The sequence below is a fragment of the Carassius carassius genome, chromosome 7, assembly GCF_963082965.1.
Source record: "Carassius carassius chromosome 7, fCarCar2.1, whole genome shotgun sequence".
In the NCBI taxonomy this organism is placed as follows: Eukaryota; Metazoa; Chordata; class Actinopteri; order Cypriniformes; family Cyprinidae; genus Carassius; species Carassius carassius.
The window spans coordinates 4889293-4913538 of NC_081761.1; the positions used below are offsets into that span (position 1 = coordinate 4889293).

Below are 24246 nucleotides of genomic sequence, written 5' to 3' on the forward strand. Positions count from 1 at the left end.
GGCCGAGCAATCTAAAAATCAATGCACGTTGAGAAGGCAATGCACCGACATCAATGGATGGACCACGCGTTGCCCCTTCAGCACTGCGGAGAGCTCAACTCTGCGCAAAGCATGCCTCCATCCATGCGCCCGCGACGTACTACTGTCATTACTCTCATGTGCACGTTGCAAACCAATTCTGTTCTCTAAATGGATTTCATATATCTCAAATCGTTGCAGGTGGATGTCAGTGTGCTTTGTCCACGCGCCGCATGTCTCCATCCTCGTTGATGAGAAAAAGTGGCATTTACATGAGAATGAGTTGATTATACATAAAACTCTTCACAGTTGCATAGATGTGCGCACTGTATACTTCTGTCATCCACGTTTAACTGCCAGACACATCATGAGTCAATCACGCGCATGCATTTATTTATAATGCAGTAGAGTCGAGAGTCTGTGCAATGCCGATGGGACTGAAAAAACACTGATAGGACAGATGTAGATCTATTATTCAAAGAGCCTCTGTTTGTATTATTCAGATCTTAATTTCCCAGCATGTTTAGCTACATTGCACTTGGTCGCAAGAAGTATGCGGCATGGCATTAAAACATCAACACATTTTTACCACGTGGTATTTTTAAATGCATATGCAATAGTATGCAGAGTTGCAATAAATACTGTTTGTGGCGTCTTTATAAGTTGCGCGCACACGCAGGAGCGCGCTGACAAGCGTAAAAAAAAGTTGTGGATAAATTGCAAAAAAAAGAAGAGATAAAAAAGCAATTCACCTGCTGCCAGTTTTCCTCCAGAGACGGCATCGCGGAGAAGTAGCCAGTGTCATGAACAAGTTGAAGTTCTTGAAAAATACTGTAATTGGCCAGAACATCCATGTTTGTGCAGCTAAACGGTGCGTTTGAGAGACTTTGATTCTCTGCGCGAGGAATCCGCGTTCGCTTCAGCGCGAGCGACTGAAACATTCAGATCAATCGCGAAAACCGAAACGTTTCAGTTCACTATTGATACTAAAATATTTTGAAAAGTAAAGGATCCATCCATGCAGATTTGTTTTCTTTCCTCACAATGTTTCAGGAAGGGGAGCACAGCAGCGCACAGGTTACTGTGTCAGTCAGAGTGTGGAGCCAGCGTAGTGTCTGCGAATGGCCGCGAATCGAGGGGGCGTGTTTTTCTGTCAATCAACTTCGTGCGTAACCATATAAGGAAAAAAGGGACGACAACTTTGGTGGTGGTTCTTAAAGGCGGGGCTACACTCGCACAGTGGGAGGAGTTCGAAGGTGTAGTGGATCTTTGATTGGTTTTCGGAATTGTCACTCACAACATACATGCCTTTGAAAGCGGAGCTATTTTTAGACCCCTATAAAACGTGCGAATCAGCGTTCGAGCCTCATTCGAAGCTAGAGCATCCAGAGAGCTACAACGTGGTGGTTTGGGTCTGCTCAACAGACTACAGTGGTAAAAATATACAATTAAACACGCACGGCACTTTAAACGTAAAAACAAAGCAAATGCTGACATAAACCTTGCTCGCGATAGCAACGTTAAAACAGCTATTACTTTTACTGTCAGTGAAAAAATGTTTGCTTATGAAATTCTTATTTCATTTGATGTATTTGCTCAAATAGCATTTTAGCTGAAGTGAAGCACAGGAATAGATGACACAAGTACACATATCTGTTTGCTAAAAGTTAAAAACGTTCTCAACATGAACTCAAATTTTCATGAATTCCAAATTTCTTAAGGTAAAAACTTTAACATACTTGTTTTTTCAAGATACTTCAAAGACTAACAATGTTAGTTAACAATTACTTTTTTTGTAATTGCTATCTATCTATCTATCTATCTATCTATCTATCTATCTATCTATCTATCTATCTATCTATCTATCTTCCTGTCTGTCTGTCTGTCTGTCTGTCTTTATCTAGCTGTATATCTACAGTAGCTGTCTGTTTACTTGTCTATCATACACTATGTAACCCTGACTTTTGATTTGCTATGTGCCACTTAACTCGTGTGTTATTTACATGGAAATCAGATGGCATATAAGCTTGAGTACCTCTTTGAACTATAAGTACTCTTCAGCCATCTCACAACATCCCTGACCTTGTGTCATGCATGTAATTAGATAAGTGGAACCTATAAACTGTGAGAGGCTCTGAAAGGAAAATCTTGACCAAATCTGTTCACTCTTTCGCTTCAGCTGGAAAGAAAAGGTGGGGGAAGGAGGGTGGGGGGAATCGTGGAATAGGCTTTAGTTGTTATGGCTCATTTGATTTGAATTATTCATTTTCTTCACAAGATGATACTTTGGCTCTTGGTGAGCATGTGTTATTTCTTTCATCTGGTACCTGCTCTGTAGATGGAAGGAACGAGGTATGAATGAATTCATGAATTTACCGGTAAGTCTAAAAGTGACCTTAAAAAACACTCTGGAGACGGAGGAGGTAAAGAACAAATGTGTTTCTCTCCTCTATAGCAGTTTTCATCCAAGATGGTCTGAGACGCTGGGATTTTCCTCTGTGCTATTAAAACAGAAGGCTGGGGGACAGAGGGATTGTTCCATCAAAAGTGAGGTCTTGAGGTTTTAGTAGTTATGAACATCCTCTCACTCGTCAATTTGACTGACCTATATGGATGTGAGTTGGCATATGGTTCTTCGGATTTGGATTATAAAAGATGTTTCTTGAGAGGTACTTCAGATCAGCATATTGGTATTGATTTAAAAAATAATTAAACGATACCAAAAATCTTAAGAAGGTCAGGCTGCAACAAACTTAATAACAAATAAAGTTTTTAATGAAAAAAACATAAAAAAATTTTTTAGATAAAATTTACATAAAGAATATATGTCTATAAACATTTCAAGTATTACCATCAAGTCATTTAAATAATTAATTATATATATATATTAGGGGTGTAACGGTACGCAAAAATCACGTTTCGGTACGTACCTCGATTTTAAAGTCATGGTTCGGTTCATTTTCGGTACAGTAAGGGAAAGAAATGCAAACATTAAACTGCAGGTTGTTTATTACTATAAACTTTTTTTTACAATTTGTGTACACTTTTTTAAAATACTTTTTAATAAAATATATATAAAATAAAAAAAGAATAAGAAATAAAATACTGCTGCAAAGTTCTCCACTAAATAAAATACTCTCAGTCTCGAACCAATATCATATAATAAAATATAATGAAAAATATAAATAAATAACTATTATTACAGTGCAGCATTACCAATCCCAGCTTGTAGGCCTGCTCATATTTAAAAAATATATATAACTTTTCCAAAGTGTAAAGTGCAGCATCAACAGTTTCAGTTTCTAGACCTGCTCAGATTTCGTTATTGCGTTGGACCGATCGGAATTAAGAGCAAAGGTCTGTTTAAATGCCGACGGGAGCTGCGTTTGAATTGCAATCGTTTTTTTTCCTAGTTGTAGTGATGTTCACACTCGCGTGATGCCTTTTGAAAACCTTAGGCCGGTGACACACTGGCATATTGCACCTGTCAAACATAGTCTATTTTGCCGTCAATACTGTTGAAGGTGTCCTTTATCAGTAGGCTTTATATTTATATATGCTCAACATGAAGTATAGATATTGTTGTTGTGAAGACAAGATCCTGGTCTGTCGGCGGTCTCCCTCTATGTCACCTACAGTAGCAGCAGCGCACCAGCGCAGCGTCAGGCACGATTCTGGTGTGTAAAGACACAGAAAACGGGAAGCAGCCGTCATGCAACTGACACGCAGCAGAAACGCCATGCTCACGCCACGCAGCCAGTGTGTCACCAGCCTTAGTATCAGCTGCAGGGCGGGATTTGCGCTGAACGCGGAGACTTCCGCCACTTAATATGTTCATTTGGAAACACGAAAATTTACCTATGTTCCGCACACAAAATATTGCATTCGGTCATTCGGTACACACGTGCACCGTACCGAAAGCCCTGTACCGAAACGGTCCGGTACGAATACACGTACCATTACACCCCTAATATATATATATATATATTTATTTATTTATTTATTTTTAGCATTTTTGAAGCATGAATTTCGTTAAGTTTCCTTGGGGTTGAACCCTTTCTTATTTGGCAAGCTGAACTTAAATATCCATCAAATGTACTTACTGACCTTGACACACAGTCATCATAGTCTACAGGTGTCTGCTATGTGTTATCATTCTCAGTTTTTTTATTATTATTTGTTTAACCTTTTTATTTAGAATTTTCACCTTTTTTTCTTTTGCCTTTGAATCATAATTTTTTACTTTCTTATGAAAGTTTCACAAACTAAACATATGTCTACACACACACACACACACACACACACACACACACACACACACACACACACACACACACACACACACACAAATTAATTCATCATTGTCTGTATAAATTGGATTTTTAATGCATTTTGGAATCAATTAGAGTTAGACAATGAGCTTGATGACATTTTGAGCCTTTTAATTTCTACCTGGAGCTTTGACTTTTTTAAAGAGATTGTGAGAAATTTGTCCCCTGTTATCTGAGCAAACTCTCATCTCTGCTAAATCAACCCTGCATGTTAACTGCATGTTATGCAAATATGTGAATGATTGGTTTGGATACAGTTGATTTGAGCGAGAGACTGGAGAGATAACGTAACTTGAAGAGAGACCGACTGTGAAAGACAGTTGGAAAGTGAGGTAATTGTACTCTGCCTCAATGTAAAGCTTACTTTTTCCTTCAGTGTGTGTGAAATGTAGCTGATTTGCTCTCTTTGTGTACGCCAGGTTTATGTATGCCTCCCCAGCCCACCCCTGTGTGTCCACAGTGGCAGCGAGTGCTGTAATCTCATTATTCTGCTCTGGGAGGCTGGCTGTCGGCCCTGGAACTACGATTTACACATGGCATTTCAACAGGGAGGGGAGGGCCTGCTGTCGATGAAGCGCCCACTGACATTTATCCATTTGACACGTTCCCCTCTTTATCTCTTTCTATCTCTAACTTATACACACAAACAAACACCAAATGTGTTTGCCATTCTACGTAATCTATAACACAGCTATGTAATATGTTTATAGAGTGCCGAAGTTATGACATAACTTTGTAGGACAACCCGGAAGTTAGTTCCCTCGATCGAAAAGCCATGCATTTTTCCCATAGACTTTTGGAAAATCGCAAAAAATAAGATCTGTCTTCAACAAAGAGTTATGAGCCTTACACGTTTTGTCTATCAAGATAATCTTTACAAACTACTCCAAAATTTATACATTTTGAAGCCTAAATAAAGCCGTCAGATATAAAATGCTAATGGTAGGCTATAAACGGACTACAGCACACCATGGTCGCGGATCATCAAGCTTCCTCAAACTTTATTTAAAAAACATGCTCGCTCATTATGATCTGCGCTGTGTATGAACACTTATCCACTTTTCCATGAGAATATTGCCCATTCGTTTTTTTCAAAAATGTTAGAAACTAATTTTGTTTATGTGTGCCTCTCTGAATTTTTTTTTTATCTTGTTAATGTTTTATTTATTTGTTTATTATTTTATATAAACCTTAATTTTATTTTCTTTGTGATTAAGATTATTATGCCTTATCATTGTGCCCCAAATAAACTTTAAAGATTATCTTTCACTGTATTATGTTTGATTGTATGTTTGCATACCATTTGCTAATCCCCCCCCAAAAAAAAAAAAAAAAAAAAACGCGCTTTTACCATCTCAGAAGCACTAACGTATTGTAAGGGCCAGCATGGGGGACAAGGTTTATCAAGTCTCGGTAAGTAAAACTAGGGAGCGATAACGTTAGAGGAGTTATAATAGTGTTCTATGTATTTAAGATAACTATACAAACAATCTCTGAACAAGCATAACATAGTTAAATTCCAAACATTTAATATAATAGGTGTATGTAATTACATATGTTGAATTTAAAGAGAATTGTCCAATAGCATCAACAAATGCTTATTATAATATATTATAAATAAACCATATATGTTCCCTGAATAAACCATATATACTCATTTTGTTCACATTTTCTATATATTTTTACCTGGTAATCCACAAGCCTCAATGTGACAGCCAGTGAAGTAAATTTTATCTCACATTCACATTACTGTGAGCTGACTGGAGTGTAGTTACAATAGTATACAAGTAGAATACAATAGATTAACATTTAATTTTTGGTATTTGTCAGACAGGCGACTTACAGTGCATTCAGGCTATGTACATATCAGCGTGTTCTCTGGGAATTGAACTCGCAACCTTTTGCACAGTTAACAAAATGCTCTGATCACTGAGCCACAGAAACCTTACAGCAAGAGTTGTAGTAAACATCTTTATTTTCGTAAAATAAGTAAACTGAAAACAAACTATATACTAATTCCAAAAACTGATAATTCACACAAAAAGGTCTCTACAGGGAAAGATGGCATTGTTGCTACAATGGGTGGTTGAACATTTTTAGGCACATCAGTGCTATCCTGTCTCAGGGAGTATGAATGATCTTCCAAAATTTGTCCAGTGGGAACATCGATGACAGCTGCAGATGCGAGAATGGACACTGGGCTTCCGGTCAGCTCGTCTAAGGATAAATTGAAAATAAGCAATGTTAGTTTTATGGAAGTTACACCTTTACAGATTAAAATTACAAAGTGGGGTGGGGGAATCACACAATAAAATATTTGTATTATGTTAGAATGGAGATTTTCAGCATTTACATTAATCTTCTTTATTGATCTGTCCACATATATGTAACACATTAAATATAGTTAACATTTACTACAAAATAACAAAGATTAATACAATTGTTACCTAATGCCTTTTGTTTACAAATACAATCATATTATTATAGGTGGGTAAAAGCCAAGTTCACAAATATCAGGGTGCAGGACCCACCCTTTCTATAATTATATCCAAACAAGTTACAATAAACCAGGTATTATTTTGAATATTTTAATTAAACACATTTCTCGACGTAACATTAGCCTTTAATAAAACTGCAGCGGATCTAATCTATTAAACAGTGGCAAAGTAAACAAGCATTTAGATATTTAAGAGAAAGTCAAAGGTATTTTAGCTGTTGATTTGGTTATGAAAAACGTTTATTCTTGCTAGCCTTTTTAACTCCACCTGACCGTCAAAGTAACATTAGCGTGTTAAGCAATATGCACCATTAAAGTTTCGTCGTGTCCACAACATCGGACGGAAAACGGTAAAACGAGCATCTTTCATTCGACGACTTGTGGTTGCATCTCGGGACAAAACAAAACAAAACACCATTGTCGAACTACAGTCTCTCCACAGAAATAAAGAACTGTTAATCGGTTACCTTAATATCACAGAATTCTGTGTACAATAATATTTGAAAACTACAATTTGAAAAGACTAAATATATAACGTTATGTATATTAACTGAAAGGTAAACTTCTAAAAAAGTGAGGCTGAAACGCGGAGAGAGATTTCATGTTTGTCATGATGACGTCTAAAGTCCCCGCCAAAGGATGTAGTTCCTTTTAGCAACTTGTTAGCAACCACCGTTTTTAAGACACAATAAAGTAAAAAAAAAATCACAAACAGGTTATAACTGGTGTGTTTTATGTCATAGATCAAAACGTGAAAATATTTAGAGGCTTTGTTAACCACAGACCTTATTTCAGGCGATTTAGCAAAAACCCATTCAAAAAACCCATAGACTTTAGGCCGAGGGAACCCGAAGTGCTAAAACGCTAACTCACATCCGCGTTTTGGCCTACAAAGTGACGTCATAACTTCGGCACTCTATTGGCACTAGTTATGGCAATAGTTACGTCTCATTCCCTCTCAGGGAACCATGGTTACATGCATAACCCGAGATGTTCCCCTTCTAGGGAACTCCACGCTGTGCCCCCTAGGGGGCACATTGGGCATGGCAAGGGGGCACAGCGTGGAGTTCCCTAGAAGGGGAACCATGCTACATGCGTAACCCGAGATGATTTCAAAAAACTATATATGTCAATAAAGTCAAACGATATTTCACCCAAAATATGAAAGTTTTTCATTCATTTTTTTTTGTGTGTGTGTTCATGTCATTCCACATTCTGTGCAAAACAAACTATATTATATTAAAATACTAGAATAACAATCAAGAATCAATATTTTTTTTTATTCTTATTTATGTATTTGCTGAAATTCAACAAAAATACAGTATTAGACAAAAACAGGTGAAAAAAATATATTTATTTACAAAATATATATATATAATGTGAAATGTTTATAGAGCTTTTTTAGGGAAAGAGATTTTTGCTTATTTATATATTTGAAGTAATAGTAAACAGAAATATCATACAAAGACATTTAACACATCATTACAACGTCCTTAATGACAGAATTATTACACATCTGAAAAACTTAAGACATTAAAAGACTATAATTCTTCTGTTCCACAGAAGAAAGAGAACCATGCATGTTTGAAACAACATGACTAAATATGACAGAATTGTGATTTTTGGGGTTAAAATTGCCTTAAAACTTAACATCAAATTAAAACAGACCCTGGTTTCTTTCTTAATGCATGTATCTAGTCTCTAGAAAAAAGAAAAGAAAAAACTTGTGGCTTTTGACATCCATTACACCCTAGTATTAAGACTGTTACATAGGCAAGCAGCACTTATAGTTTCTTCAGAAAAATGTAAAATGTTACTTTTTAAATTGTAATCTGACTTTGAATTTATGTCTCACACCAAAGTAATGAGAAGTGAACTCGCATTGCCCTCACACAAATTCTGCTTTTACCCTTCTGTGCACCACACATCTCTGCAAGTCTTCTCTTTTCTTTACAAAAAAGCGTGGTTGATTTTACATTAATATTAAAGCAGTTGCACCGACTTTAAAGGATATCTAAACCAAAAAGCCAATTACCGTCACCGTATTGCTTCAGAAAACCTGTCATCTGACTTATCTCTACAATAAGTACAGTCACATTGCCCTGATTTTTTATGGCAAAGGCCATAATGTGTCCGTAACCACATGGAGGCACTGACGAATACATTAATCTCCACTCTCCTGTATTTCGTTTCACTGCTGACATAGCTATTTACTGACAGTTAGTGGTATTACGGCATTAATAATGGAAAAGATGCCATCCACCACACCACCATGAAAAGGCTAATGGCAGCAAACTGCGTATTTGGAGTTTTTCATCTTTAATGTAATGCCACAGTGCAAGACACGAGAATCAAAAAGAATTTATGTGCATGAAATTAAATTTATTAGCTGCTAATGATGGATGTCTTTGAAAACACAACCAAAGATAAAATAAACGGTTTATCTAACACATAATTTAGCATATGCTTCGCTTTAGGATTTTTCTTAATTCTTGAGAATAAATGGCAAAAGCCTGTTTTTACAGTGTAAAAAAAGCAATTACTTTTCATACTTTGCTTTTTAATCCACAAATTCTAAGTCATTTTGAATCTACATACAATCACGTTAAATCAACAGTGTTCCCTCATATTTTATATAACGGATTTATATTGAACAATGTTGTTGAATGATGGCTTTGAGCACCCAGCATGAATGGTTTATGTATGGTTTATTCTATTTTAGAATATTATATTAATATTAAAATATTCTTCAATAATGTAATGTTTTTTTTTACTAAATATTTTGGTATAGAAAGCAATTGAGACATAGACATTTTCTGTTGGCTTTCATTGTTAAAATACTTTGAGGCTTGGTTGAGTTTGTTGTTTTCATTCTTTTGATGAACTTAAACAGTAAATGCAAATATTGTTGGCCTTCTCAAGGGTATACAGCTTGTTTAGAGGACATATTGGAAAGCAGGATGTAAATACAGATTAAGAAGAATACTTTTGCCGTGTATTGAATGTTAAATAGACACAGAGCATTAATGTATAGTCTTTATTTTTGCATCTAACTTTGAGGCTAGATTCCGATCATTATTTTTAATCAGTTACTCATCCTGAAGGAGTACAAGTAATGGAAATATCATTATTGTTGACTCTGAATGTTAAGCCTCCCGTTGCTCAAGAAAAAAGAATAGAGTGCTACAAAATGCCCTCTCAGCTCGCTCTCACAGTTAATGCTGCGCTGGTGCTTCTCATGCCAAGCCAGAGGAATAAACAGCAGAAAGCAGACAAGAGAAAATGCAGACAGGGCCACAAAGGGCAGAGCCTCTCAAGCCAATTAAATGAGAGAGAATGGCACATAGGCAGGAAATTTCCTCTGACCTCCCTGCCTTGCTCTGAAAGGTTACGAGGATGCAAATGTAGTCTCTGTGGAGAATATTGATAAACACGCTTGCCTTTTGTTAGTCTGTGTGGTTTTATTAATGGGCGCAGGAGAGATGGAATTTTAAGATGTAATTTTTGAATGCAATTCAGGTAATTAGTGATTTTACAGAAGCTTCTGAAGGCTTGCATGCTTTACACTTATTGAAAATATCACAAAGTAGATCTCCCTCAGCATTGTCTAAAATTGTTCTCCAATATGCATGCAGTCTAAAGTCATAATAAACTCAGTTTAATCAAATTCTCCATAAATCAAATTACATCAGTTTTATGCTCTGTGCTGAACCCGAGCAGTAAAACTGTGCTTTGGGAACAAACAAACATGTATACATACACCCAGTTGTTGAAATCAATTCTCTCACACGTTCTGGGATAATGTATGCAAGTCAATATATTTAAATGAGTCATCAGCATTAAGACAAAAGCCATTCGAAAGAGCATAATTTTCATTGATCAAGCTCCCTTTAGATCTGTACGTTGTCAGTTTTTGTGAAATAGCTTTAACAAGCATCTAAAAGAGTCTTGAGGAAAATCAAAAGACTGCTTAGTGAGAATCTCCATAAAAACCAATCTGCATTGATCAGAACCCACTGTAGCTCTTTTTGTGCTGGATATGTGAAATGAAAGAAGGCAATTATAGCACAGCTTTGTATAATGTTGATATAATGCAGAGATTAATTCAGATGTGTCTCAGATGAGCAGTGAACAGTTCAGTGTGTGGACTGTGTTAGATTTGTGATGTTTGCATGGTGACTGAGCACAAAAGAGAAGTCAGAGGTCACAGATTTGAGCCATTCACCAGGAATCCATGGCAACGGACACAGCGTAGCAGCTGTCAGGTAATGACATTCACTGACTGGTGTGTGTCTTTGTGTAGAGGGGGAGGGTGGTGTCTTTACACAAATCATTCATCAACTGGACAGAGTCATATGCCTCTTTAAGTGACAAACCACTACTGTATACAAAACACCTAAATCTTACCATATGCATCACTTTAAGGTAAAGATCCTTTAGAAATTAATCATATCGTGTTTATTCAGTTACTGTTACTGTAATTAAACTCTCAGGCTGTCAATAGGGTGGTATTTTTTTGTACCCTATTTACCAGTAAATGACATATATTAGTACTAAATACATATTAATAACTTTTGAAAGGATCGTGCCCCAGTGATAGTTTACTTTGTACCTTTTTTTTCTTTCTGAGAGTGTACAGACCAGTTCTGAAAGATATATATTTATAAATTCCTTTAAAATGTAGAGGAGACCGGGGATGATTGTAACACTTTTTGTTTGAGCATCAGTAACTCAGAGACTGTTTGTGCTATATGTCTCAAATTTTGATACATGGTAATCACATTTGTCTACTACAGTTTGAACTTACTTGGATGTGCACATCATAATCACAGATTATTTGAGTTAATGTCAAATACAAAGTTCTGCTGTTACAGTCTACCCCACTACTGGGGTGAGCTGTACCACTGGCCGGGGATAGATGCAATGAGATGTGCTGAAATAAGATCCGCACTATACAATTTTTGCATAAACATCATTGAAGAACAAAGAAAAAAAGCTTTGAACAACGTGAACCATTTAAAGTTTTTATGCATTATACAATATTATGTTTTGAAGAGAGTCTGTAGACTTTAGTCACAATGGATGCTATATTTTATTGGACCTAAACTGGCTGTGAGTGGTAGAAATATAATCAGTATTGTTGATCGTTATGCTGATGAAACATTGAAAATCTGCAAATGTCTAGTGGATAAAAATGCTTTGCTTGATAATTAAACTTGGCCTAGAACCTTCAGTTGTTGTTTATGCTGACTGAAGTGTACATAAACTTTCTCAAGGCAATGTATGGAGGCAGGAAGACATCAAGGTACATAAAAACCCTTTTGTGTTCTTCCCTGCCTATGATGTTGTTCTTGTGAAAGAAAAAAAATGCATCTGATAGAGCTTCTGAAAAAAAAAACCTAACAAAAAAGATGCATGAAGTATTTGCTTTATTATTCTTTTCTAGATCCCATTGTTGTACCTTAGAGGTCAGTATGAAGGCAGTTTGCTGATGAGGGATCAAAAATGCTGTCTGTAAGTGTGTGACTGACCGAACAGTGAGGTTTCAGACACAGGTTACACTTTAGCCAAAAGGATAAAGATTGTCTGTTTATCCATTTACCCAGTAGCTCAGGCCATGCGCACACGTCTGCTCAGACTCTAGACAGTCTTTATCATGAGCGCTCAGCTCCCTCAGTTCATGCGAGGCTACTGATAACAGGTTTCTCCAATCAATACACAACATGCCCCTGCAGACCATCTCAGGCACTGTTTTCATCAGCGCTATGATTCTGTGAAATAACTTCTTTTTTAATTATGTCTTTGCCCTCAGGCATCCGTGGAATTCATAACTTGTCCAGTCTGAGGTCAACAAAGCCAGAGAATCCAAAAGCTACACTTGTCCACAAGTGGATGGAGCTATTTAATTTTTGCTGAGGTCTTAATGTACTTGATATCAAGACACAGACATTTAACACTTTCTTAACCCTAAATGAATTTATTTACTTACTTACGTATCTATATATTATAAAACGAATGGATGAATGAAAATATGGATGTCAGTTGGTTGTTGACTGGAGAAGTATCGAGATCACATGTTCTGTGTCTGATCTCAGTCTCCTGACCTTCATGTGGCTTCAGCCAAACACATTCCAGGAATCTTGCAAAAGATGACAGTAACAGCACAATGTGAGGTCTTTTCAGTGAATGTTTCAATAACAACTGGTCTGTTCTCCCATCATGCTGCTGTTAGGGGGAAACACAGTTTACCAAGTGTCATGTGATATGGGACTTTATACACAGTTGGCTGTAATTTGTTTTAAGCACATTATTTATATTATTAAAATGTAAATAATAACGTAAATAATAGCGAATAATCATTTGACAGCACTAACATATACATCAGAGAGCTGCATGGGTCCGATTTTGTAAATCCGCACCCGCCCGTACCCGCAGTGCTTAAAACCGCATCCGACCCGTTTTCCGACAGCAGCACTAATTAAAATCCGCACCCGACCCGACCTGCTTAAAATAGAACCGACACCCGACCCGCACCCAAAATCAAATCAGTTAAGCCAATCACATTAGACACACTTTTTTCAAATCTTATTGCCAGGTCATACAGAAGTTATTACACGGCCTTTGGCATTAACACAAGGGCAACCTCAGCCGAAGCTGTCAAAAAGCCAGTACATAAAGAACATGGCTAACGTTACCACAAAACTGAGTAACGCAATTTCATCTAGCCTACATCAGACAATTTTGGGTGTAGGCCTATATTAGGCTGTGTTATGTATCCTGATTGACTGCATGATTAGTTAAATCTGTTTTGCACATGCTTCGCCACAGAGTTAGCAATTTCAGACAGTACAGGACAGCATCTGTCTGATTCACTTCACGTCTGTGGGCATTACGCACAGCTCAGTGTGGCCCAGGCATGGCGCCAGGATTCCTGTTTTGGATGGGCCAGACCAATTGTGGGTGGGCCTTAAATTAAAAACGTAAAAAAAAAAAAAACATTATCCAATCACTGCTTAACCTAATAAAAATATTGACTAATATAGCCTACTGTTATATTATCTGTGCGTAAACATAATATAGATTTTAATAGCTTGATGCTCTTTAAATATTTTGTTGTATTGTTAAAAGTTTCGGTGCATAGGACAGAACTATCCGCAATCGCTATCCATGGTTCTGACCAAAGAAGAGCGCTTTGGAATCTCCATTACGCATGAAACGCAACATACCTGGGCTGCGTTTTCTGATAACATTGTCTCTTAACGCGATACGAAGACTCTTAAGGTATAACTTAACTAAAGGTATACTACCACTAAAGGTATATCATTGCTAGGCGTCTTCAGGGCTATTATCCACTCGCGATATATATATATATATATATATATATATATATATATAAACGGAAAACAAAAACAACGAAAAAAAAAAACAGCTGGCTGATCTTTTATGTCTGTTAACTAATGACTCATGCAGCCATTCGCGTGGTTGTGATTTTTTAAAAGTGTAACGTAGGCCTATTTTTACGTTTGCACATGAATGTTTTGAACCCGTGTTTAGACCCGTGTTTCCCCTGTGTCCAACCCGACCCGCACCCGTCCGTATCCGACACAGTTGGATATTTTTCACCCGTTTCAGCCAAATTTGCGGGTCACCCGTCGGGTACCCAAACCCGTGCAGGACTCTAATATACATACAGGACATACATAAATATTTGTTTATTGCACAGTGCTTTACAGATTGTGCTACAGGTTAATTTTTGTGCTTTCAAATAAGAATAAGAAAATAAAAATGAGTAAATTTGATCGATCATACTCCAATTTATTTATTATTTATTTATTCTGAGATAAAACAATTTATATTATATAAGCCCAAATGCCTGTAATGTTCAATTCTTTGCTTCTGGTTCAACTTTGCACATGCCTCTGCCTGTGTGTGTGATTTTTTTTTTTTTAAGCTAAATCTCTCAAGTGTATCCTCCAGTTAGCCAGATAACCTCTGTTCCTAGAGTGTCTCAGCCATGGAATTCTATTAAGATTTCAGATTAGTGAGAAATGTGATGGTGAACATGGATGAAATCCTTTTGGGACAGTGAAGAGCCACAAAATCCATGACCTCCAGAAATGAAAGAGAAGGATAGATGGCTTTGTCACTCTTTGTACAGAACTATTTGGTCTTGTAGATTGAAACTCTGGTACACATGTGAAAAACACGGTCTAAAACTAGATTTAACCAGGTAGGAAAATCATAGCAGTTGTTGTAAAGGACAGTGCAAGAATGTAGAGTAAGTGTCTTCCAATCACGACATGTAATTCTGCCGCTCGTATAAAATTTCTGCTTGCGCTGTTCAAAACAAAAGCTACCAATATTGATTCCTTTAAAAGCTTAAAATTAGTCTGGGAATATGTTTTATAGGGTACATGTGGTTTAAAGGTTCTGCTGATAGCAAAATTTAGTTTGAACGAGTCATCAAGGTACAACACTTTCTTTTAGTGCATCCATACGGATTTTCAGTTTGCCCTTTGTTATTAAGTCCACCTCCATAAACATTATTTCTTTTTCATTCACAAGTGACCAAAAATGAAGCCTAGAGCAAAGATTTGTTTTTGGCCTTTTCTCAGTTAATAACGCTGGGTCACTTTTAATTCTTCATTAAATGATTAATCCTTTAATCTTGTTTAATCTTGAGCTCTTATTCTCAGTTTAATTGTTTTAAGGGTTCACTATCAGTAATTAATCCCAGTTAGTTAGGTTTCACAGTTATCATGTTTTAATCTTTAAGGCTTAGAATCCTTGATTGCACAAGCCATTCTTGTTCATTTTTTTTTCCTTCGGTCACTGAAATGTATACAACTGTACCATATATATATGTATATATATATATATATATATATATATATATATATATATATATATAGATAGATAGATAGATAGATAGATAGATAGATACATTAGTTAAATTATATTATTCACATTTAAAATAGGCTCTTCTTCATTAATTTCTGTCTTCTTGTTGCTTTTACAGCTTATGTCTTAATCACTCATGCAGTGGCTTCCCATTGTACTTTTGCTTGATAGTTGAACATAAGAATATTTGTATGCTGGTATTGAAAAAAAAGATATTAACACAGCATTAAGTGTAGTGTTGCGAGCCTTTTATCGCATTAGCATAACTTTTTTACCATATCGACCATCATTTGGAAACAGTCAGGTTTCTTGACATTTATCATTGCCAGTGTCACCTGGTGTGATTTTTGTTCCTCTGTGTTTTGCAGATGAATATAGATATGAATGACAGGTGGTTAGAGGACAATGTTGCGTCAGTGGCATCCTATGTAGTTTGTTCCCCAACAACCTGCCATTACTGTATATTCTAAAGAAGAATTCCAAATGGTCCATACAGGTTTGTTGACTAAATTTAATTTGACTAACAACATTCCATTGAACATTTTATCTCTCAGTTAACAGAGGTTCGCAGTGCAATGCAGATGTAACCTACTGAGATAACCAACCCTAAGTGCCTTACTGAAGGGCAAAACAGCGATTGGGCAGGAAATGGCGCATAGCAGTCCCTCAGTGTTCTTCTAGCCTGCATCATTTGTGTCAGATGCCAAACTGCAAGACCGCCATCATTATAGAGCATGTGGTCTAAACAGCTCATTTTAATGCAGACAAAGGAAGAAATGAGCTAAATCATATAGCTCAGCCACACTGCTTACCAGGAATCACTCTAGGAAGACGTTGCTGTGCTCATTTGCAGTAATTAGACCCATCCTGAGATAGTTCATCAGGGATTGTCTCTTACCCAATCAGCTAGACGTCGACATCCTCCTCCACCTGTCTGGACCGCAGGAGCTCTCCAGGTAGCTGTCAAAACCAACGTTTCATACACTATGCGAGTTGCACTACCATGCCCTCGTTTGGTATCATACCTTCTTCAACAATGGGGGCGGTAGCTCTCGCTGCCTCGGGGCCTATATCATCTCTGTCACCGGGCCCATACCTTCCCCCATGGTGGAGCTCATGCAGTATTGATGGAGCAGTAGTGCTTTACGGGGACACTGTAATTACGTCCCTTCATAAGGCCAATTTTGGCTGGGTGGGCTCATAACCTTTCTTGGCTGTATGTGCATCAGGGGGCCCATGAGACAAAGTTCATCAGGGCCTGACAACGCACTAGACGGGGAGTAATGGGCCGAGGTGAAGCGTGCTGTTTATCTTAGGCCATAGAGGCTAATGACTGGGCGGACTGTGTGTGTGTGCGCGCTATTGAGCTGGCCTTCGGGGTGGAGAGATTCCATTAATAGGCAAAAGGCGTGGGACACCACTTTCATTATTAGAGCTTTTGAAGCTGGCTGATTGCTCACAGCTCTGCATACAGCTGGGGGCTTATTTATTTATTCATGCCCCATCCTGACAGAGGCGACAGTGCTGCTCCTCCAAAAAATGCTTTGAGGGCAGTCATAAACAAATATCGTATATGACATGAAGGTGACATAAATGCTAATGAAACTTTATATGGCCCAACTGTCATTCCCTACATATACTGTAATTCGTTTTAACACCAAGAATATTGGAAGTAATCGCACATATAAAAAAATACACTTCCAGAAGAAGTTCCAATGCTTTTATAGCAGAAAGGGAGTAGTGTTCATGTTGTTTAGGTTTACGTTTGTGTAAATGAAACGTCACATCTGAGTTGTTAATATGTTGCTGTGTGGATCTTCTGGGCAGTTTCTAGGGTGTTCTGGATGGTTACTTTTGTTGCCAAGTCAATGTTTGCTGGAAATGTACTTAGCCTCCTTTAATAATGTATTTTAAAAATTAAATATACCATTCAAAAGTTTGAAGTTGATATGTTTTAAAAAAAAAAAAAAGTTTTGCAAAGAAGTCTCTTATACTTGTTGAGGCTGCATAGCAATATTTAAAATGTGTAACTAAATGTTTCATATTTTAATACATTTTAAAATATACACTCAATGGCCACTTTATTAGGTACACATTGCTAGTACCGGGTTGGACTCCCTTTTGCCTTCAGAACTGCCTCAATTCTTCATGGCATAGATTCAACAAGGTGTTGGAAACATTCCTCAGAGATTTTGGTTCATATTGACATGATAGTATCACAATTGCTGCAGATTGGAAGTTACTGGAAGTAGCCATCAGAAAATGGGTACACTATAGTCATAAAGGGATGGACATGGTCAGCAACAGTACTCATGTAGGTTGTGGCATTTAAACGATGCTCATTTGCTACTAAGGGGCCCAAAGTGTGCCAAGAAAATATCCCCCACAGCATTACACCACCAGCACCAGCCTGAACCGTTGAGACAAGGCAGGGTGGAGCCATGCTTTCATGTTCTTTACGCCAAATTCTGACCCTACCATCTGAAAGTTGCAGCAGAAATCGAGACACATCAGACCAGGCAACATTTTTCCAATCTTCTATTGCTCAATTTTAGTGAGCCTGTGCTTGTAGTCTCCGTTTCCTGTTCTTAGCTGACAGGAGCGGCACCCGGTGTGGTCTTCTGCTGCTGTAGCACATCTACATCAGAGTTCGATGTGTTGTGTGTTCAGAGATGGTATTCTGGTATACCTTGGTTGTAAAGAATGGTTATTTGAGTTACGGTTCTCTTTCTATAATCTCTTACCATTCTGCCCATTCTCCACTGACATCAACAAGCCATTTTCATCCACACAAATGTCGCTCACTGGATAGTTTCTCTTTTTCGGACCATTATCTGTAAACCCTAGAGATGGTTGTAGGTTAAAATCTCAACAGCCATTCCATGTTCAAAGTCCCTTAAATCCCCTTTCTTCCCCATTCTGATGCTCTGTTTAAACTTCAGCAAATCGTCTGCACCACATCTACATGCCTAAATGCATTGAGTTGCTGCCATGTGATTGGCTGATTAGCAATTTGTGTTACCAAACAATTAAACAGGTGTGGCTGGTGAGTGTATTTGTTCATGCGATGGATAAGCTAAATTTTCCAGTCTTCAGTGTCACATGATCCTTCAGAAATCATTCTTATATGCTGATTTGCTACTCAAGAAACATTTAGTATTATTGTCAGTATTGAAAATCATTGTGCTTCTTTATATTTTTGTGGAGGCAGTGATACATATTTTTTCAGCATTCTTTGATGAATAGAAAGTTCAAAAGATCAGCAATTATTTTAAATAGAAATGTCTTGTAGCATTATCGAGTTCTTATCGACTCAAAACTTTAAACAGTATAAAATATATTAGAATTAAGCTTTTTGGCTGGTAAGGAAAACATTATATTCCACAGCCCAAAATCATAAGATAATGTAATATTGCAAAAACACTAATATATCATATCGGGGGGAAAAAAATACAACAACCAGCCTTTTCCTTTGTCATTGTCATTATCAAACAGACCTTTGAAAATGCCATTAAAAGTCATTAAAGAGAACTTAATATATAATATATTCAAAAATGAAAAGAAAATCCATAGCAGAGCAAACAGTTAGCCTCAATCAGTCAAGTGAAACCACATCATCAAAATGTCAATGGCGTTGAATAACAAATGCACTGCAGCTGTAGCTTAGGACAGAGCGTAATGGTTTCCATAGACCAGCGGGGGCATGGAAGCCCACGCAAATGTGTTGATCTGATGCATGGAGGCAAACGCAGCAAAAGGAAGAGCGCTTGGACAATTAATAAACACAAGTCTCGAATGGACTTCTGGTGATCGCCGAGGGACCAGCTGAGGCCGAGTAGTGCAAGTAGCTCGTTTAGTCGATGCAAATTTTTCATGCTTTGCTCTCTGTTGCACTCCATGGGTGTGCACTAACATGCAGAGGAGGCTGTCAAAAACCTTGCTTTGATCACGCAGCAATGGGCCCCAACGGTAACATCACAGCAGAGCAGCAAAGAAGGCAGTTAGGGAAGAGGGTAATATTGCACTTAGCCAGGGACTGCTGTGCGTGCATGATAGTGTGTGTGTGTGTGTGTGTGTTCATTTGCCAGCCTGACTGCAGGAGCCACAGCCAGATTGCTTTACTGAGATAGGAAAATCTTAAAGTAGGTTAGATTCAATGTGCACGTTCCCCTGGAAAATCTTTCTACAAAATGCACCGTCAAAGACTGATAATCTCAGTCAGGACCTCTGACCCTGTTCAAACAGCGACAACGACGATGGCAACACTGTCATCTAAATTCTATTGTGACTTCAGCAACAGCTGAAGTGTATAGATACAGCTCGAGGTCACTATAGTTTACTACTGTGAGATTTTGGTGTGCACAATTCTGTTTCTTGACATCTAGAATGAGTGTACAAAATATATTCAAGCCCCATGCAGCACAAACATGGAATACAATAAGTAAAAAATAACAACAAAGGAAAAATGTGACATGAAAGTGTCACAAAATATCAATGTTTTCTCGCTCTGTGTGCGGCACTCAATGTGACACTTTAACTCTGTGTCCCATGAAGGCAACTTCAAGGTTTTCCGGAATCTTGCACAGCATATTAGTAGTATATAAGCTTTGTTCCAAAACACAGTGTGCTGCCTCGCTGTCTACTGCCTACATAGTCAGCTACCTTCTAAGACAGCATGCTAATAATCATGAAAACTCAAGTGACTGATTTTTTTACATAAGCAGTAACTCCACACATCATTCAGATAGTACTGCTTATGCAAAGTGTGTGGGACTTGATTTATTTTTTATTCTTTTCATTTTCCCACACATTGAACGCTGATACACTAATTAGCATAAATCCATGGGCGAATATTAACAATACATTTCTCAAGATTTTGTTGGCAGACTAAAAAAATAAATCCACATTTTGAAAATGGTGAAATGTTTTTGTTAAAATATATTATACAGTCTATGGTTGTAACTATCAAAATATTATTTGTCATTATTATTATTATTTGTTATTTTGAAGCAAGTGCATCAGACTTTAGAAATAGATGAATTACCCATCATGAAGCAACTTCAGCAACATGACAGCAAAATGTCAGATATATTGGTAAATAACACAATATTATTTTTATAATTAATTTTATTTTGTTATGCATTAATTATTTTATTTGTTATTAATTTTATTAAATATTTATTTTTGTGTACTTTTTTTGTTCTTTTAGTTAAAACATTGTATAAAACATGCCTTGTTAAGCATCACTTTTACTTGCTAAACCTAATAACTTAATATAATATTTTTTTTTTGTACTGGCTTTTGTTCACTGCATTTATTGTTTTAAGTCTGATTCGCTGACTGAAATAACTGTAAAATCCTCTATATACATATTATATTAATAATAATAATAAGAAGAAATCGTGTGGTTTTGAAACAAACTAAGAGTGAGTAGATCGATTTGTGTGAACTGTTATTTAAATATAGACGTCTACGTTAATATTGTGTGTTTTTTTTTCTGCTCTAAAGCTTGAACAAACTTTTTGTGGTAATGCTTTATTTTGTCTGAATTGTTTTGGTGGTCTTCAGGTGAGTGCATCAGAATGCACCAGGCTTTAGAATTAGAATTGCTTCAGCATCGTTTATTCCACATCATGTTGCGTAGGAAATGTCAGATCCCTCTATAAGACAACATGGGATTAAGTCAGCAAGAGTTTTTACAAATGTCAAAAGACTATCCACAATGCAATTTCCTTTTTAATGAGCTGGGAGAGGTTTCATTGCTCTTTGTCATGATATAATTAAATTTGTGTTCGCTGCAGCCATACAGCTATCAGGTTTGACAAAATTAGAGAAAAAAAACATAATTCACTCCCAGTCCTGTCTGAGCTATTACTGTTGTTGAACACGTTAAATTGAAAACCTCAAATGTACTAGTGGCTGTCATGTGTGGCTATTCCCTCTAGCATGGCTGGGCTGGACCTTATGATTGTCTTATGATTGCATCGGATCCTGATGGCTACGGGGAAAGTGGTATCGGCAATAGGGGTGATTATTTCTGCTAGGACCAATGGGGAGCAGGTGAAGTGCTGGAGTAATTAATATCTGTCTTTTCAAGCCTGGATTGTGGCACTCAGGGCCTGTGCTTGGAGAAATCGACAGTGTGAGGGTGTTTTCTTTGCCTGAGGGAACTGATACACTAATGCATGGAAAGACAACACACATGCACACAGACAAACACTTTCACATTCTTCTCTGCACTGTCGATTTCAATTTTGGACCAAGAACGTGTACCTGGCTAATTCATTTAGCTTCCTTTTGCTCAGCACTTGCTTTGAGTGGACTGTGCATTTTCTGTGGCACGCAACTTGACTTGTTAAGCCTAGAGCACCAAGCACTCATTTTCAGACTGCTAAAATGCTAATAGCCCATCTAAACTGCAAGTAAATGATGTTTCATGACATGAAAAATATCATTTAAGTTACATGATGAGCAGCATCACGATTATTTTTAGCAGTCAAGGTTTGTTGCATTGCTGAAGTGCATTGCTCCTCTAAAGCAATGTAAGCAATGCTAAAAAAAAACTAGTGTTCTAATAATCCACAGTTTAATTTTAATTAAAGTTGTATTCGTTTTTTTAAATCAGTTTTTTTTTGTTTCTGGGTTTAAACACACAAACACACACACACACACACACACACACACACACACACACACACACACACACACACACGAGTTCTTTTAAAAGTTGTTTTAGTCAAAATAATTTGAGTTTAAGTAAGTTTTTCCCCCCCGTTTTTATTTTTTTATTTTTATGCTTTTAGTTTATAAAAGTTTAGTTTTAGTTTTAGTTAACTATAATAACCCTGCGACATATTGAGGTATATACTGCAAATTACTGTTTCATACATTTAAAAAAAAACTGATGTGGCAGCTTTGAGCTCACATTACTCATCGTTGTTGTACAGCTAAAAAAGTTGGCAGAGAACTGTCACAAACTTCTGTAGCGCAAGGATTTATGGGCAATATTAACCCAAAATCATGCATGGATGCACACTTTTCAAATCCATTGGAAATTGTATACCATCGAGACACCTTTGGCACTCTTTTCATCATACTATGATTTGAGACACACTAATCCTAATCTCACATACTATTTAGGATGAATAATATGCAAATTGGGATGTTGCGGCGGCTAGAGGCTCTGCATACTGACAAACTTTCTATCACTCAGCTCTTCTCAGCCAGCCCAATCACGGCGTGTGTTTACTTAATTGGAAGGCACTGAAGGATGAAAAGACACTTCTGGTGGTGAACCAGGCACTGCGTGTCAGAGAGGCATGCAAGCTGCAATATGACACTAAAGGTAAACCAATGCTGAATAAACTTTCTTTGAACAGAAAAAAATACTTTTTAAGGCAGTTAACGGTATCATATTAAACATCACTGAGCAGTGCTGGCTGATGTTAAAGGAATAGTTCACACAAAAATAAAAATTTTGTGATTACATACTCAGCCTCATGCTGTTCTAAACCTGTAGATGACCTTTTTTTTTTTTTTTTTTGACGGACCACAAATGGAAAACGGTTTTTATTTATTTATTTATTTATTTTTATTCCCCCATGCAGTTACAGTAAATGGACACTGAAGCTTTCAAGCTTTATAAAAGGATTTAAAAGCAACATAAAATATAAAAGTGTTAAAATGTCCCATGTAGTATATTCCAAGCCTTCTAAAGCTGTACGATAACTTTGAAAAACATACTGAAATTGAGATTGTTATTCACCCAAAAACTTGATTATTGATCAAAAGAGTTGTAGCAATGACCAATTTGTGAACAAATAATTATTTTTAGCTTTCAAAACAATTTTTCACAAAATTAGTGAATATAATTCTCCGTTTCAACTCACTGATTCTTTTGAGTTGAATCTTTTCAATTAATTCGTTTGATTTGATTCACAAAATGATTTGTTTACTAATTGGATGGATTAAGTACTTTGGGTGAACTTACTGATTCTTTTGAATCAGATCTTTTTAATGAATTAGCTGATTCAATTCACAAAAGGATTTTCTCAAATTGGATTAATAGAGCGCTCAGGTTTAACTCACTGATTCTTAAGAGCTTGATATTTTCAGTTAATCGGTTGATTCTGTCGACTAATTAAAAACATGCATACTGACAAATTGGACTGATTCAGTTTTAAATTTTCAAAACTAGATATTTTCAAGGAATCAGCTCATTTGATTTACAAAATGATTTGTTCACAAATTGGATAGATTCAAGTACTCTGGTTCAACTCACTGATTCTTTACAGTTGGATATTTTCAGTGAATCAGATGATTCTATTCAGAAAATGATTTTGCTCGTCCAGATTAGGCTCAACTTACTGATTCAATATTCTGCTCAAAACTAAAGGGAAATTATTATCAGTGAATAATATATTACTTATCTTAAGGTGCCGTTACATTTACAGTTGCTCTGCAAAATTACATGGACAAAATTAATCAGTTTTAGTAGAA

At 36.8% G+C, this 24246-nt stretch overlaps 1 protein-coding gene across 1 annotated transcript in view; it reads right to left on the reverse strand.

The window, feature by feature from the left end:
- klf7a (Kruppel like factor 7a) overlaps positions 1-1220 on the reverse strand; it is a 38586-nt gene extending 37366 nt beyond the window's left edge. The window contains exon 1 of the mRNA XM_059553568.1: positions 771-1220. Within this exon, the coding sequence (XP_059409551.1) occupies positions 771-959 (189 nt within the window). The 5' untranslated portion in view covers positions 960-1220. The remainder of the gene's footprint in view (positions 1-770) is intronic.
- Between the last annotated feature and the right edge of the window lie 23026 nt (positions 1221-24246).